The 17500-nt window shown below is 48.2% G+C and overlaps 1 protein-coding gene across 1 annotated transcript in view; it reads left to right on the top strand.

The window, feature by feature from the left end:
* Positions 1-16010, top strand: part of LOC308083803 (forkhead box protein O6-like) — a 48908-nt gene extending 32898 nt beyond the window's left edge. Inside the window, exon 2 of the mRNA XM_080426185.1 lies at positions 13015-16010. Within this exon, the coding sequence (XP_080282311.1) occupies positions 13015-14760 (1746 nt within the window). The 3' untranslated portion in view covers positions 14761-16010. The remainder of the gene's footprint in view (positions 1-13014) is intronic.
* Positions 16011-17500: the final 1490 nt, after the last annotated feature.

Here is a 17500-nt window from a genome sequence, read left to right as displayed (position 1 = left end):
CGCACACACACACACACACACACACACACACACACACACACACACACACGCATTCAAGACCCTCTTTGACTCTCTTTTTCTTCCTCCCCACCTCCCTCCATTCTTCTGTTAGATGCACCCCCCCCCCCCCCGTCGGCCCCCCTTCTCTTTTCATTCCAAAATGGTTTCCATAGGTGTGTGAATGAAGTGTGTGTGTGTGTGTGTGTGTGTGTGTGTATAGGTCTGTGTGCGTGAGTGAGTGTGTGGGGGGCTTGAAGTGTAGCGTGATGTGGCTTTGGTATTCACATGGAGACAGTGGTGCTTAATGAAGTCCCCCCCCCCATCCCCACCCCCCCCCCTGTTACCTCGCAGCCCTATTAAACCGCTGCCCCCTACCTCTGCCCACTTCACCCCCCGCCGCCACCCCCCCCCCCCCCCACCCCCCACCTCTCTCGCCTTGTTTCTCCCCGAGGGAGAGAGAGAGTTGGCAGGGAGCAAAGCCGGCTGCTATGGCAACAACAAGGAACCCTCCCTCTCCCACAGGTCTCCTTAGCAACTGGTAGCTTGGCATTGCGGTAATGAGTGTGCCCGGTGTGCCAGGCTTTGTTTGTGTGTGTGTGTGTGTGTGTGTGTGTGTGTGTGTGTGTGTGTGTAGGTGTGTGCGTGCGTGCGTGTGTACTGTGTAGGTGTGTGTGTGTATGTGTGAGTTGTGCGCTCTTGTGTTGTTGTGCTCTTGTGCTCATTGCGTTGCCTGCCGTTTTTTTGCATGGTAGAGAGGGTTTTGCCAGTGTAGGTGAGAGTGAATGTGTGGGAAGAGATGCATAGGTGTGGAGATGTGCACTCCTTGATATTGGTACAACAATTAACCACCCCAGCCGCAGCGCCAGTATTCCAGGGAGAACATTCGGCGGAACATTGCAGATCTATAAGCTACCACCCTACTCCAAAGATAATACTTAGAACCTATGATACTTAGAACCTATGACCAACTTAGTCTTGCTCATGTAGGTTAATCGAATAATCCAGATATTTTAATTTTTATACGTATATATTTTATTTCTTATATATATCAGCGAATCAACGCAAAAAAGATTTGAGTAGTTTTTTATAATCGACTAAATTGATTAATTGATGTACTTTTGGCTCCGCCCCCTCAGCCAAAAGTACAGCCTGCGTATGTCACTGATCAATTATCCAGTTCTAGGCAACATAGAAGGGGGGGGGGGGGTTTCTTATTTCCACACAACAACTCTAAGGTGTATTAAAGACATAGTTCAATGTTGAAAATAAGTGGTATTCCCCTTTAACCCTGGATTATGCTGTAATTCGTTGTTTAATGGTGGCGTACAACGATACCAAAAAAACTGATCTACAAACATGAGAGCTTGTAGTTCTGCTATTTTCCCTATAAAAAATTATCGACCAAAAGTTTGAAATTAATTTTAATCGCCAGCCCTAGCTTGTAGATCGGCTATTTTCGAGAAAGAGATTTGGCGTAGGGGGAAACAAGTAGCGGAATATAGAGCCCTGGGGGACCCCGGTCAAAGTATATAGGGTTTAAGTGGTTAATTGAGTGAAAAAGAAACTAAGAAAACTAATCAGAATGTCTTTGCTGTGGATGTATCTTTTATCTGTTTATAAATCTCAGAGTGTTGGTGTGTGCGCTGCGCTGCGCGCGCGTAACCGTCTTTTAGCGCCTTCTCCACGCCTCGTTTCTCTGGCACCATCGCGGGCATTCTCCCCGACGCCATATGAAATTGAAGCAATTAAAGGGACTATTCCATGGATTTTGCATGGCCCACGTGCACGGGGCCCGCCCGCGAGTTTCCCGCTCCGTCGAAATTAAATTAAACGCCGAGAATGATGTTTATTAAAGTGCGATCAAGGCTGTGCACTGACCTTTAGAATGTGGGAAATGAGAATCTCATTGTTATGAATGAGATTATGCGGAGGCCGAGCGTGGAAAAAAAGAGAGAAAAGGAGCCCAGACCCTGCATTGATTCTATTGTTGGCCGTCTGTTTCTTTGTATGGAGGCTTCAATATAATCAAATCCACACCACGCCTGTTGGCTATTAAATGGGCTGATACGCAAATATAGATACACACAAGCACACGCGCACACACACACACACACGCGTTAGTTTTACTAAACTTGTGAGGACAAGAAAAGTTTAGGACGGCATCGAAAAATTGTACAAGCTCAAGCAACCAAGTAGAAAACGGGCATATAGCGATATCCCCAATCCATGAACCTATAACCTCTGAATATGTAAATAACCATAATCCTGACCCCAATCTTTTCCTAATTTGCTAACCAGGAAAAGTGTCCTCACAAATGTCTATTTCTCAAATTCTACAATGCTTGTGGGGGACATGTGGGGACCTCACAAGTATGGTAATAAAAGTACACACACACACACACACACACACACACACACACACGGCACAGCGCTCAGATGAGGGTAGATTGGATCGGCCACACACAAAAGCACACATGCCATCTCTCACCCAACTTGTAAAGAAAAAAGAGACTTGTTAAAAAGCCTCTCCAAAAATATGTTGGTCTTTAAACCAAAGCATGGCAGAGCCAGTGGAAAATGTTAGTTTGCTCCCCAGACGAGGTGTGAAGTGCGAGCAGGCGGCGGCCGCTACGCCACAGGTGGAGCGGCCCAGACACCTGTTGTGTGAATCCTCACTGGGAGGAGGAGGAGGAGGAGGGTGTGACACTACTACTCCTCCTCCTCCTCCTCCTCCTCCTCCCCTCAGCCTGGATCCCCCAGTGCTGGAAAAAAAGTAACTATAAGTACATGTACTCAAGTACATGTACTTAACCACTTAAAAACCTCCATATGGTTGTCCCTCAGGGCTCTATGCTAGTGTCAGGTTTTCTTGTTATTGTGGGGGAAGCTTTGGCTGAAAATAGCAGATCTGCAAGCTCACTGTGAGCTTGTCGATCAGCTGTTTTCCCAAGCTTTCCCCCCACAATACGGATGCTGGGGTCTAAATGCAATTCGGAGGTACTCTTACTTTCTTTGTTTAATCGATATTTTATACTTCTTGCTCCACTACATCTCAGAGGTAGAATATGTTACTTTTTTATTCCACCGCAATTGTTTGGAAACTTCAGTTACTATAGTTACAGATTTCGATTATTATTTCAAAACCAACAATATCCACTCTTAAGCCCTATTTTATACTTCGACCCCTTCGAGAATAGCTGATCTACAAGCTCACAACAACGCACAGTCGCATCACAGTACTTTTACTTTGATGCCAATACTTTTGTACTTTTCCTCAAATCCCCCAAAAAAGATATATAGTCCTTTTACTTGTAACAGAGTATTGCTATATATATTGTGGTATTGATACTTCTTCCACAACTGCTGCTCCCCGATGGGAAAATAACAAAACACAAAGAACACCACGCCCTCTCCATCTCCGTCGCTCTCTCTCTCTCTCTCTCTCTCTCTCTTTCTCTCTCTCTCTCTCTCTCCCGTGTGACACATGCCTGTTCACCGTGCCGCCGCCTCGCGCCACCCTCGCTATTGGCAACCGAGTGCACCCTCCCCCCTCCCGTATCTTATTGCGTGGGCGTCAGACGTAATGCCCAGATTGTGTCCCCCTCCATCGCCACCGGGCCGGAAGCGCCTGGCTAGCCCCTGGCGTACGGTTACGGACGGGGCGGGAGCGGATTTTCCGATCCCCCGCGCGGGTCTCAGATGCTCGGCTAATCTGTCACCGGCTATTTCGGTCCTCCGAAAGCCGCGGTGGGGCCCGGCCCGGCTGCGTCCCCCCACACCAACCACCACATATCGCTATATATCCCTCATGGGCTCCGGGCCGGGGCGTGGGTGCTGAATCACGAGCCAATGGCTACAATTAGTGCACAGTCAGGCAGGATTCCCCACCAACTCCATTACGCCCCTCTCTCTCTCTCCACAGCCACTTCCTGATCTGGGGCTAACCAGACATGGCACCCGCAAAAAACACACATGCACACACACTTTCCATTTTAACCCATGCAGACCGGGAACGCATCTGTGTCGTTTTTAGATTTTAGCTATTATTTTATACTTTGGGGTATTCAAAAATAGCAGATCTACAAGCTCGTAGCGCGGCACTGAGTGCCGCGCGATGAGCTTGTAGATCTGCTATTTTTGGAGAAATCGTGAAAATTTGTGCAAATCTTTGAATATATATATTTTTAAAGCGAACATTTGTAAGTCAAATCTTTGCTTCTGGGGGGGTCCCTGGAACTAAATATTTTGAGATGGGGCGGTGCGCGGCCAAATACATATCATTTTGGGGGTCCTTTTGGGGGACATGAAAAAGTTTGAGAACCACTGATATTATAGCAGCATAGGTTTTTTTCAGAAAACTGTTAGGATTTAGAAGACATTTAGTAGAATCGGCCCTCAGGTCTCAATGGGTTAAGCCTTTTTTATAAATGCCACTCCTGCTGTGTTGTGGAATAATGAGGTTTGGAAGTAAAGCACCTTTCTCGGGCACACGAGTCGCTTCCGCCTTGCACTGTAAACTATTGGCCCCATTCATGTTCATTAGCCGTCATTGGAAGGAACATTTCAATTCATCGCTTGTTCAGGTTCAATCAGTGAGGGGTTTAAGTTTGATTCCTGTCTGCTGTACAGTACAATACCCTAAATGTCCTTGAGCTACCGAAGGCTCGCCTCGGTCATGTCTCCGGTGATTCTGTGAGAAAGCAGTCTGCTTTTGATTTGTATTTAAAGCTACACAAATAAATGTACCTTTTTTGATACGTTGGTTGGAATCAAATGCAGACCAATTGGACTCAACCCGGCAGTATTATTATAATTTTTTTGTATTGGAATTTTTAGTAACATGATAATCACATCAGAGTATAAACAACTATAAAATATAAAACAAGAAAAGACAATGACAGATCATTTGGTAAATGTTCCGGATGAGTTCAAATAAAATATATGACATACAAAACAACAACAACAAACAGTTATACAGATACAAACAAAAAACAGAACAGACACTCTTGCTCTCATACTTTCCCAGCAACCCGGCAGTATTTTCACATGAAACGAACTAAAGCCCTAGCCCCAAACCCTTACTAACTAAGCCATAATAACCCCCAGAAACCTATCCATGACCAAAAGTGAAAATTTTCTCACAATCAGATTTGTCTTTTTTATTGCCAGGTATGTTGTTGTTGTAATGAGGAATTTGTCTCATAATCTGTGCTTTGAATTTGGGGGTTCTATCCTATGCATATATACAATACATATACAAACCCTTGTGAGAACACAGTGGAGATTGGAAAAATGTACCTGAACAGGTTGTCTCTGCAACAGCTAGAGCAGTGGTTCTCAAAGTTGGGTCCTGGGACCCTCAGGGTTCATTGAGGGGGTTCCAAATGGACCCTTACAGATCTGTAACTCTGAGACTGTACGGGGTTCATTTGGTTCCATTTGTACAGTCTCAGAGTAATGTGGGTCCTTGAAATGAAAGAGTTTAAGAAACACAGAGTTAGAAGATCACGGCTGCCCATCTTCATCATGATAATGTAAACGTAGTGCAGCGAGACTATACAAAAAACGTATGAATTATCTTTTAATTGACTAATTACTACTAATTACTTACTAAGTACTTACTACTGTAGATACTTTGTGCGGTCTCAATTTACAATGTGTAATACAGAGGCAAATTCTATACCCCCCAAAAAATACATTTTAACCACTTTCAACCGGGCATCCTATTTTGAGCATGTTATTATAGGTGGACATGTAATATTGCACATATATGAATACAGATGTGCCTTGAGATTTTCACTTGCCCATTGGCTTTGGTGTGCCTTGTGCACAAAACGTTTAAAAAATCTGTCAAATCCGTGGACATATGGTGCATGGACCCGGACCATATGCCCACATCTGTATGGCCAGAATAGATACCTAGTCAAACACAAGGACGGATCGCAGCAATTCCTCTGCCGAATAGGCTTGTTTTCCGGCTAATGTGCCTCATCTGCCAACGGAGTCATGACCATGGCCGAGGAGGCGACGGCGGCGCGTGGCGGAGGAGTAACTGTTTCTCACCTCCTAATAAGAGAGGCTCCTTTTTAATCTTTTCAATTTGATTGCGTTCCAAAAGAAAAGCCGGGCCTGTCTCGCCCATCTGTCTCTCTTAAAAGAAGCCTCCTAAAGGGATTTTAATCATCTGACTCAATTCTCTCTCTCTCCGCCTCCCTCTCATTCTCGCTCTCTCTTGTTCTCATTTGTTTTATTTATTTCTCTCTCACTCTCTCTCTCTCTCTCTCTCTCTCTCTCTGTTTTCTTTTCTGTCCTCCTGGTCCCTCTCCTCCTCCATTGCTCTCTGTCTCTCATATCACATCCTCTCAGCTCGTATCTGTTTAGCCATTAGGGCCCTCCGGTCTCTCTTCAAGCACCACCCCCCCCCTCCCCCCACCCTTCCAAGACAGAGGATGCACCTTCTCCCCACTAACCCCCACCCCCCCTCCCGTCCGTATTAATTCACGCATCTCTAAATTCTTTATTTCCCTTCAAAGCGACAAGGCGAGCTGTGACATCAATCACGGGAAGCGAATATTTAGCCGGCGCTAATTTCCACCAATAGCCTGGAGACAGGCTTAGCTGACAAAACTCATTCCTGCACCGAACAAAACTGCTTGTGTTGAAACCTCCCCCCCCAACTCCCCCCCACTCCCCCCCAAGCACCCCTCCTCTACCCACCTCCCTCCCTCCTGCCTTGTGCAGGGACCAAAAAAACACAACAACCCGGCATCACAATAAACACAGCTATAGCACCTCTACGGCTCCCCCTTGATTCGGGCTTATCAATTGAATGCACGGCATGAAGGGATACCCTTTTGACAGTACATAATGGCTCCATTCTGCATGAAATGGTTGTGGTAATACCAGTCGAGTGTGGCAAACGGCTTTGCCCCGGTGCCACTACAGGAACAGCTGCTGTGTTTCTTTGCCGAAGCTATGGCGCGCTGTGCTGCTGGTTCACCCTTGAGGTTGTTTGAATCGGGTGAGCGGTTTCTTTTTTTTGCCGGTTCCCAGACCCCAGTCTCTTGTCTTCGGTTCCTAATGCGGCTCCATTTGAATGAGTGCACATTCTCCACAAGATGGGCCCTGTAAACCATTTGACCTGTTTCCCCCCCCCCCCCCGTGTGTTAGTGTGTGCATGTGTGTGAGTAAGAGAGGGGAGAGAGCGGGAAAAACCTTGAGTCGATTGTGGATGGGGGTGGGGGGGCTTAGTAAGAGGGGGTGGGGGGAGGGCATTTTGAGGGCACCCTATTGTGTGGCTTGGAGGGTTCTCACAGTGGGCCCCCCGTTTCACCCAGCCCCAGCTGCCCCCCGTGCCAGCCAGTCAAGCCATCTCAGACGGTCGCCCATTAGGGCCCCCAACAACAACCCCCCCCCACATCCCTTTACTACGCGTACCCCCCCGATGCCAACGGCTGACTGCCACCCTGGGAGTGCCCAGCGGAGGGGCACCTTGGTGCCATGCCAAGCTGTGGGCACAGTCACCTCCCTCGCACGCGATGCCATCACTGTGGACAAGCATGTGTCGTGTCGGCTAACGAGCGCCATGGCATGTTAGGGAAACGCTATTGGCCTCATGATGTGAGTGGATTTTATAGTTATAGTTAGTCAGACCTGGATTTGCACTCATCCTGAGTATTGATAGTCATTACATTGCATCGATCTGTTGCATTGAATAGTCCTCCTCCTCTACTGAATCAAACTCCTCGGTTGGGGTGGACAAAGCAGCGAGGAATCAATGTTTATTGTAAGAAAAAACATTGCAGGAGCAAATAAAAGGCTCTGAAAGAGGTGGTGACCATGACTAAGGGAAACTGTTTCTTATTCATTGAGGCAAAGCTCTGCCAGATAGAAGGTGGGAAGTCTGGCTCGTCTGTATTATTGACTTGACACAGAACATAAGAAAAAGCTCACTTCCTTCCCGGAAGAATGTAATGGAAAAAACGTCCAACTTCCTCCGCTGGTCTTAGGAAGAGCCCTATGAACTCCCATGCCACGGGGCCACCTGTATAGCCTACTGGTGACAAAAAAAAGGTGAAGCTGTCGGATTTGTGGGGGAAAAGCATCTAAGCTTTTAATCTGAGGACAGAGAGGTTTGTGGCATGGCTCTGTAGGGATCTACTGCATCAGGTATCAGGATTGTAGGATTTAAGAGTTGAACCCAAGCCGATTGGCTTTCTGCAACCAAAAAGGGGGGAGGGGGGAGGGGGGGGGGTCTTGCACACCTCAGCTGACTGTAATGGTTTCATATATTAACTATTTTCCTCAGCCTCTTTTTCCCTGTAGCCAAGTTAACCCTTTCAAGGTGATTTAGTTGCATGGGGCAGACTGATGGGGTTGGATGTCCCTGATAGCAAAAAAGAGCAAATGACACAACTACTCATGGCTCTGCCTGCTCTTTTCAGTGTTATAGGATGAGGCAGTGCATCTCTCCAGGTTAACCCGGGCATCAGTTCATTCATTATTTATCCCCCCCCCCCCACCCCACACGCCTCTCCACTATGGGCATTGTATTAAAGGGGGTATGATTTGAATGGGAAATAGCTTCCTGGAATCATGCTTGTGATGTGTGTGTTCCTCTCTGTCATTGCACATTTCTGGGGGCTTCATTCGTCTGCCTCTGCAAGACAGGAGGCTGAAAGAGAATTTCCATTTTATGAATATTTAATACATAATAAAGTTTTCAATTTTATTCTATTCAACCCGCAGGGGAAGAAAATGTGGCAAAGCCAGCCCCTCAAGGACAAAAGTCAGAGTCAAGGTGTTACTCTGTGTTGGGAGATGAAGGCATCACAAATTTGGTTTGAAAATGCTTTCAAGTAGACAGAAAATATACAATATTATAACTATAACTATATAACACTGCATTTTAGAAGACGTCACACATTTGCAGGGCCTCTATTTCACATAATATCTCCTTAGTTTCCCCCCCTTCTTCTTCTCCTTGCCGTCCTCACTTCGCGGCGTTCCCATTGGATCATATAGCGCATCCGGACTGCCCACGGTGACCTGGCAGAGCTCTGTGTGAGACACCCAGCTGGGAGTGCCCCCGAATCAACTCGGGATTAGCCCAGGATTGTCTGGGATTACTCGGGGATGGAGGGGGAGGATTAGCAGCGACTGCCTGTTTCGGGGGCGTGGGGGCGTGGGGGGGGCCGGGGGTTGGCCAAATCGCCCCCTGACTCACACACTGTCTCAGGGAACAGAGAAGCAGGCAGGCAGGCAGAACCACACCCACGCTCAGCGCCACCTGCAACCTGAGCTATTCTTAGATTGTGGACCATTACACACACGCACGCACACGCACACACATACGGACACACACACACACACACAGACACACACACACACACACACACACACACACGCACGCACATGCACTAACAGGATGACAGAGAAAAACGTGTAGTGGAAAAACTTAGCGACAGGAAGCCAGCAGCTAGTGTGGGGGATGATGATGACAGAGCCATGGTCGGCCACTGCCAGAATCTCTCAAATCTCTGTAGCAGGTGGATTCATCAGATAAAGAGGGTTTGGGATGATGGCAAATCCCTCCAAGTCGAATGGGAGGCTCTGCTCTCGCAACCGACATACGAGGCTAAATCGAGATTTGAATCAGACAGGTCACATTACAGGCTGCGGCGTGAAGTGGTTTGCGGGCTTTTCGGATGGATCGGTGGTTGTCAAACTTTTTTTATGTCAAGGACCTCCATCTGAAAAATGATGTGCCAGGGACATGATTTGTGTGTCTTTAAAATAGCAGATCTACAAGCTCACAACGGAGGTGTATCATAACACGTTGTGAGCTTGTGGACCGGCTATTTTCAAATATCTGATTAAAGTGGCTAGACTGATTTTGATGCTATATTAACACATTTTGCTGGGGGACCCCCCTGGAACCCCCTCAAGGACCCCACTTTGAGAACCATTGGGATAGACGGGCCCTTTTTTGATTTATTTTTCCCATAGATTGGAAGGCTTACTCACACACGCATCAGTTCTGGCAGTGCACAAGAACTTGACGGAGGCGATTCGGGAGCGTCGTGATAGGTGGATGGGATCTACAGCAGCAGGCATGTAGACGGGGGGAGTGTTGGCGTGGCACGTGGAGAGGCCGTCGGAAGCGGGGAGCGGGGCATCCCCTGCGGACCGCCACAGCAGAGATGAAAGGCTGTTCCGAGTTGGAGCAGCAGCATCAAACACCCGCCTCCTCTCGCATCCTCTCGCATCCTCTCCCCTCCCCCATCCTCCTCTCTCTCTCTCTCTCTCCCTCGCCCCCCCATCCCCCCCCCCCCCCACCCACCCCACCCACCGCCCACCCCCCCTCATCTCGCTCGCTCACTCACTCTCGACTCCACCACAATATGATATAGCTCTGCCGTTGCACGTTTACCCGGTTGCCATGGTTACCCAATGCCGGAGGTGTCACAGCGAGACAACCCAAGGAGGCATTCACAGATCACCTGAATTCACATTCGCCTCCCATTTATGTGTTCTCTGCCACAATTTGATTTATTTGTGTCCCTGCCGTGCAATCCGGTGTGAATACTAAATAATCCTCTACATAATGGAGACGGCGGAGAGGTGTGAATGCCCCTCAATCTGAAACAATCTATTGTGCCCCTGTATTCCTTAGCTACGGGAGGCTCTTCGCTTTTTTGATTTGATATTTTTATCCGCTGCTTGTGCCTCAAAATGCGTCGCACAACAAAGGGTGCAATTGCAGCGGCAGACTGTGTTGCACATCAGCCTTCGGTATTCATCAAGCCCCCGAAGATGTAAATGAGAACAAAGAAAGCAAGGCTACGTATCCTGTGAATTACTGAATGAGTGGAGCGATGGCAGCCAGCTTGTGAGGGATGAATAAGTAAATCAATGACTGTACATGTTGGTATGGCGGATAATGGGAAAATAATTGGTGACATACTGTATAATTGAAAACATATAGAGATGGAAAGCAGAGGCAGAAAAAAATGATGATCTCCATGTGTGGAGAAGTGCGTGAAATGGGGAGGAAAAAAAAGAAAAGGGGAAAAATCCAAGGTGCACTTTTGAAAGCGTGATTAAAAAACACAAAACAAAAAAACAGAAAGGGTTGAACGTGATAAAAAAAGTAAATGACTGAGGGAAAGCAATATGGGAAGTGAAGCTAGTTGTAGGAGGGTGTGATGCACCCATTAGCCTCTCTTGCTCTTGGCTCAATCTTGCAATACATCCTCACTATACACACATACACACACGCACGCACACACGCACGCACGCACGCACGCACGCACACACGCACGCACGCACACACACACACACACACACGCGCGCGTGCGTGCGTGCGCACACAAGGCTAGGAGACAGGGCTGGCACTCAGCCAAACTGGCAGCGACTTCAACCATATGAACAACCATCAGCTTCCTAACAACCATCTGACTGAAGGGAGACATGGAAGTGGGAGGATGAGGGATGGAAGATGGACTAGAGGATAGAAGGGTTGACTGCACACGTCTTAAGGCTGCGTTTCCGTCAGTGGTGGACACAGTACTCAAGTCAAAGTATAGATACTGCTGGTCAAATATTTCTCCACTACTGTGCAAGTGCAGTCAAATTTACTTAAGTTACAGTATCCAAGTATTCAAAAGTGCATGCCTTTAACAATTTCCAAAGTACAAATTACAAAGTAGTAAATAGTACATTTTCTTTTTCATATCAATGCTTTGCTGTATTGAAATTGAGAACATTTTCAAAACAATTATCCAAAAATATCAATAGTGAAAATAGAAGATCTACAAGCTCATAACGCGTTGCGGCGTAACGTGTTGTGGATTTGTTATCTTCACTATATTTGAAACAGGGCTTAAGTGGTTAATTCATAGTGTACTTTGTCCCTTCCTAGAAATGTAGTGGAGTCAAAAGTACAACATTTGTGTTTGAAATGTAGTGGAGTGAAAGTCATACGTATCGCACAATACAAATACTCAAGTAAAATACTGATACTCAAAAATTTTCTATTCAAGTAAATGCACTTCATCACTGTACACCACTGCGTTTCAGGTGTTTTCAGGTTCATTGAGACTGACGCAGTCTCTACTCTGTGCCAACTGTAGCTCTCTCTCTCTCTCTCTCTCTCTCTCTCTGTTCTTGACTCTCTCTCACATTCTTGACTCGACCGATTCTGTCACTGACACTGTGGGTCAGATTGTGCCAACTTTTAATTATCAAACAAATTGATTTAATCGATTATAGAAAATAATTGATCATTTATTAAAATAATCTAGTATTAATCAATCCCTATTTTGGGCAATGCAATGCAACGCATAAATAGGCTATTTTCACTACTAACACCATTGTTTGACAAAGTATAACGCTTAAATTGTTAATCGGTTTGCTTGATGTATAAAATAAATCCCTCTTTTAAATGACCTGCTTCTAAATGATTTGATCAACTACTCAATAGAATAATCGGCAAGAAAATTATTGTTAGTTGCAGCCCTGGTAGAGCTTCAAATGTATTTCTGACTGACTGAGGATCCCTCCTGTATTCTACCGACCACAATATTGGGGCTTGATAGCAGCTTAGCATTTTAGCTGTATGACTCAGCATGTTGACCGCCCGCTATGTATCGATTATCTCAGTTAATCTGCCATCACCCCTGCTGCCACCAGTGTTTGAGCTATCTGTTTGAACCATCACTGACGTGGATGCAGCGCCCGGAGGCATGAGATGTGTCAGACTGCCAGTTTGTTTTTGTTTCGTTACGTTTGATATTTGATGAATGATTCCTTTTCTCCTCGAATGCTTTACACATGCATCATATGCAGATTCCCACATCATTCAAAATGTTTGACGCCGCGTAGCATTTGGTGTGCATTTGAAGAAATAATGAGCGAGATGCTATCCACAGTTCTATGATGTCTGACTCAGTCTGTCTTTTTTTTCTCTCTCTCTCTCTCTCTCTCTCTCTCTCTGTCTCCATCTCTCTGCAGAACTCCATTAGACACAACCTGTCCCTCCACACACGGTTCATCCGAGTGCAGAATGAGGGCACGGGGAAGAGCTCCTGGTGGATGCTGAACCCAGAGGGAGGCAAGATGGGCAAGTCTCCCCGCCGGCGAGCCGTCTCCATGGACAACAGCACCAAGTTCCTGAAGAGCAAGGGCCGCGCCCGCGGCAAGAGAGTGGGCCGTCCTGGGATAGGATCCGGCTCCGCTGTGGTGGGACTCCAGGGCTCCCCGGACCGAGGGAGCCCGCCAGGAAAGGTCCTCCCCGGGGCCGGTGGTGTCAAGGTCGAGGGGGAGTTTGACGCCTGGACGGAACTCCACTCCAGGGCTAGCTCCTCCGCCTCCACCCTGAGCGGCCGGCTGTCGCCCATCCTGGCCGAGGGAGAGCTGGACGAACCGGAGGAGGGTGGACTGTCCTGTTCCACCTCCCCCCACCTCTACCCGTCGCCCTCCAGCGCCCGATCTCCGGCCATGGGGGTCGGGGGCCACTGTCCCCCCCTGGAGCAGTTGCCCCAGCTGGCTACCTTAACCGGTGCCATCAGCCTGGATGAGAGGCTGATGGATGATGGCTACCATCACCAGCAGCAGGAACATCAACAGCAGCAGCAGCACTCTATGTCAGCCAGACACAAGCACCAAGCAGCAGTCTACCACTACAACTCTGGGGTGAAGAGCCAGGGCTCCTATGTGGGGAACGTCTATGGGCAGTCTGGGATGGGGATGCTGCGTCACCACTCCCCCATGCAGACCATCCAAGAGAACAAGCCGGCCAGTTTCTCTGGCACCATGCGGGCTTATTCCAGCACTAACGCCCTGCAGAGTCTCCTGACGGGGGGCGCGGTAGGGCAGCAGTACTGTGCCGAGAGGGACAGCCATCCGATGATGGGCGCGGCCAGCAACGGAGTGGGCCCGCCCGGCCATCACGGCCACCACCTCGGACATCACAACGGCCACAGTGGCCACAATGGGACTCACAGTCACAGCAACTCCGCTCACAGCCATAACGGAACCCACAGCCATAACCCCAGTCACACTCACAACAGTGTAACCAACCACAACCACAGCTCACCTCACGGCCACAGCCTGGGCCACAACGCGCACAACCTCAGCCAGAGCCATAACCACGTGCACACGCCGCCCCGCGGCGCCGCCCTGGCCCCGCGCGCCAACGGCAACCACCTGCAACCCTACAGCCACAAAGCGGCCCCCTACCTGTACAGCCCGCCGTCGCACGCGCACCTCCCGGCCTCCACCACGCTTCCCCCAAACCCAGCGGGCATGCTCGGCATGCCCCAGGACTCGTGCCACCTAGCCACAGCCCCGCACCCGCACCCACGGCACAACCATTACCCTGGCCCGCAGCACCAGGGCATGGCCGACGGACCGTACCACCACAGTGGTCAGGGGATAGGCGGGGGCGGCAGTAACGGCTACCACGGCAGTGGCTACCATCAGCCTCACCCCCACGAGAGGCTGCCGGCCGACCTGGACATTGACATGTTTCACGGCAGCTTGGAGTGCGACATGGAATCGATCCTCCTCCATGACATCATGGACTCCGGTGAGGAGATGGACTTCAATTTTGACTGCTCCCTGGCCCAGGGGGTGGGCATTGGGATGGGGATGGGCATGGGGGTGGGTATGGGTATGGGCATGGGCATGGCTATGGGAATGGGTGGGTTGGCAGGCCCTCAGCAGACCCACAACAACCAGAGCTGGGTGCCAGGCTGAGTTGGGGTGTTATTGGACTGGCCCATGCTGCCAACTCGGAAAGACTTACCCATGAAGCACTGTGCTCGACAATGACATTCCTGGACTTAACAGAAAAAAACTTTTAAGGACAAATACTCCACATCTCTCTTTGTTGTCTTGACAATTTAACTACCCATATAAACCCCTCTTTTGACCCCCCCCTACCCCCCCACCCCAAGATCTACTTCATGTCACATTGTGTTTCTTTTCTCCCATCAGCGATACTGTGATGACAATCTCTCAGCTGTGCTCTGTCCAACATTGCTCCGCATACATTGCATCCACATGAGACCTGAACTCTCAATGCACTTTAATGCAAGTGGGTCACATCTTACAGTACAAAGCATTCACGGAGCCAAAATGGGAGGCAGAGCTTGGCATGTTTTGTAAGAGGCGGGGTGCATCGTTTGACGGGAACAAATGAAGAAATCGCAGCCTCCGTAGATAAAGTGTCAGATCCTGGCATCGCGTTATAATGGGGGCTCCTATTCTCATATGCTTCCTGCTTTAGGGAAATAATTTAGCCTTGATAAAGACCCCTTGTATCTTTATGATTTTTGATCTCCGCATCATTTAAATTCAGCACTGGTTCAAATTATTTTCAGGCAATTTTCTGTGCCTCATCGATGACCTAATTGACGATCAAAACAGACTGCTAATCTGAATCCCCCACTTGAGTTATAATGAAGTTCACTTGGTCACGTGATACAATCTTTTTATCTTACATCACTGCTACTATTTAAAGATGTGTGCATTCAGACCTTGGGGCTTTTGGCTTGAGCGTGAAAATGACTATTTGTGAATGCCTCTTTTGCCATGTTGTTAGCTATGTCCTTAAATAGATTCTATCAAGAACCTATGTAAGTAGATTCTATCAATGATCTATTTAAAGTTGGTGAATTCAAATAGCATGTCACCTTGTCTCACCTGGGCTGCAGGTGCCAGTTTCTCTCTCTCCCCCGTCTTTTCCTCTCTCTTTTTCTCCCACTGTATTTGTCTGTCTCTCTCCCTCCTCTCCTTTCTCACCAGCAGAGACAAAGTGACCATCCCTCACACCGAGCCCAGCCATTTATGCGGCTTGATTGAAATTCAGCATCTTGCTTTTAATCTCCAAAGTGATGCGACGGCGATGTGTCATTATTGTGAATCTAGCGCGCCGTCCTCGCTTCCCTCGCCCGCCCCGAGCCAGCCCGCCACTCACTCCACACATTAACCCATTAAGGTCGGGAAAGCATCTGCATCATTTTAGATTTGAGCTAAAAAGTATTATTTTATAATTTGGCTATTCAAAAATAGCAGATATACAAGCTCGTAGCGCGGCACGAAGTGACGCGCTACGAGCTTGTATATCTGCTATTTTTGAAAAATCGTGAACTGCTATTTTTGGAAAATCGTGAACATTTTGTGCAAATCTTTGAATATAATATATTCAAAGATTTGCCCAAATTTGAGTTAAAATGTTCGCTTCAAAAGAATATATATTATATATTCTTTTAAAAAGAATATATATTATATATTCTTTTAAAGCGAACATTTTAACTCAAATCTTTGCTTCTGGGGGTCCCTGGGGGGGGGGGGGGGGGTCGTGGCCAAATACATATAATTTTGGGGGTCCTTGACACACCACTGATATCGAAACATTTGTAGAATCGGCCTCAGGTCTTAATGGGTTAAGGCGGAGACTGAGAGACAGCGCTGTGATTAACGCCAAGTCGCTCCGCCAGCTTGCCATCCGTCCGTCCATCCGTCCGTCCGTCCGTCCGTCCGTCCTGCTCTGAAGAGGCCAATGTCATTGTCCGCTCGCAGAGTGTGCAGATAAATAAAGAGACACGGCATAAATGAAAAAGCTCCACAGTAACAACAGGAGCCTGTCTGCCCCCTGTTTTCTTTGCAGTCTGGGCGTGTGTGTGTGTGTGTGTGTGTGCGTGTGCGTGCGCGTGCGCGTGCGTGTGCGTGTGTGTGTGTGTGTGTGTGTGTGCGTGTGTGTCTTAAACGGGTAGTGTATTTATCGTATCGTTAGTCATCTGTATGTCGTGTTGGCCTTTGAACATGGCTTCAGCATTGTTTATGACCGTGAGCAGCAAAGTGCTCCAGGTGTGCAATGGCAGCGAGAGATCTAGAGGAGACAACTGGAGGAGAACACAATCAGCCAATCGGATTAGCGCAAAAGTCTGTCGAACAGGGTTGCCCCCTCCACCCACTCTCCCGCCCACCACCCCCCTTTTCTGAGTGTTTTTATTTTGCAGTTTATCTTCCTGTTGTCGTTGTCGTCATTGTGCTGTTGAAATTCTAAGGTCGCGTTAGAATTCTGTGCGGTGTGCAGGGTGACCTTCCAGCGCCACCCACATACGTGCTTGGGTCAAGCATTGTTTGTGTGTGTACGTGTGTGCGTGTGTGTGTGTGTGCGTGCGTGCGTGCGTGTGTGTGTGTTTGTGTGTTCGTGTGCGTGTGTTTGTGAACGAGGATTCGGAAGCTTCTACAAACTAATTTCTCACTAGCCTTGGTTATAGAATGGGATGAAGAGATCTCTCCTCCCTCCTACCGTCAGCCTGATTTCAACTTAGTTGCGCGCCTGTGTCGCACACCGAAAATAACAGATCTGCAAGCTTCCACAACGCGTCGGAATGTGACCCGTTGTGAGCTTGTAGATCGCCTATTTTCGGAGGGCGACACCCACCCGCAACTAAGTATGAATGAGGCTTTCCCATTTTTTCTACAT

Source organism: Gymnoscopelus braueri, assembly GCF_963280865.1.
Source record: "Gymnoscopelus braueri genome assembly, chromosome: 4".
Lineage (NCBI taxonomy): Eukaryota > Metazoa > Chordata > Actinopteri > Myctophiformes > Myctophidae > Gymnoscopelus > Gymnoscopelus braueri.
The sequence above is the reverse complement of the archived record's forward strand: the minus strand, read 5'-3'. Positions and strand labels throughout refer to the sequence as shown.